This window comes from Cynoglossus semilaevis, unplaced genomic scaffold (genome assembly GCF_000523025.1).
Source record: "Cynoglossus semilaevis isolate Cse_v1.0 unplaced genomic scaffold, Cse_v1.0 C18819997, whole genome shotgun sequence".
Taxonomy (NCBI): domain Eukaryota; kingdom Metazoa; phylum Chordata; class Actinopteri; order Pleuronectiformes; family Cynoglossidae; genus Cynoglossus; species Cynoglossus semilaevis.
In genome coordinates, this window is record NW_007593564.1 from 1 (window position 1) to 503 (window position 503).

At 50.5% G+C, this 503-nt stretch overlaps 1 protein-coding gene across 1 annotated transcript; it reads right to left on the bottom strand.

The window, feature by feature from the left end:
• Positions 1-45: 45 nt before the first annotated feature.
• On the bottom strand, positions 46-471 carry LOC103399703 (advillin-like). Its single transcript, XM_008338350.2, has 2 exons — positions 327-471; positions 46-228 (listed from the first exon to the last, which is right to left on the bottom strand). The coding sequence occupies exons 1-2, from the start codon at positions 449-451 to the stop codon at positions 78-80; spliced, it is 276 nt and encodes a 91-aa protein (XP_008336572.2). The 5' UTR covers positions 452-471; the 3' UTR covers positions 46-77.
• Between the last annotated feature and the right edge of the window lie 32 nt (positions 472-503).

Below are 503 nucleotides of genomic sequence, written 5' to 3' on the forward strand. Positions count from 1 at the left end.
GGCTGTATGTGACCCCTGAACCCAAATGAACTTTGACACCCCTGACCTAGAAGGTTAGTCTCACAAACAGCGTCACCTCATACCTGGTCCCACGTGTCCAGCAACATGACATCGTCTTCACTGAGGTCATCCTGGGTGAACTGAGTGACCTCCGTCACGATGAAGCGGCCCGTCTTATTGGAGCATTCAAACAGGCGTGGCTGGTGGTCCGGAGCGGTCTGCTGTAGTCTGCAGAGAATCACAGGGGGAAACAAGTGGGTTCCTCAGAACTGGGCCACACGTGGAGTCTATTTGTAGATCTTTGATTTGGTGTTTAGCTTCATTACCGCTTATCACTCGCATATGGAGCTTTGCCTCCAAGCAATTCCCAGAATTCAATGGGTTCCTGACCCTCTGCCACAGTTTCCTCCGACAGATTCTGACCAATCACGGCACTGACCTCCTTGGCCATAGCCCTCTCATCTCCGCTTGATCCCTGGTAGATGTAAAATATATAGAATTAT

Coding starts and splice junctions, on each gene's coding strand:
- LOC103399703 (XM_008338350.2), bottom strand. CDS start 451: ATGGCCAAGGAGGTCAGTGCCGTGATTGGTCAGAATCTGTCGGAGGAA. Junction 229..326: donor CCATATGCGAGTGATAAGCG/GTAATGAAGCTA, acceptor GATTCTCTGCAG/ACTACAGCAGACCGCTCCGG.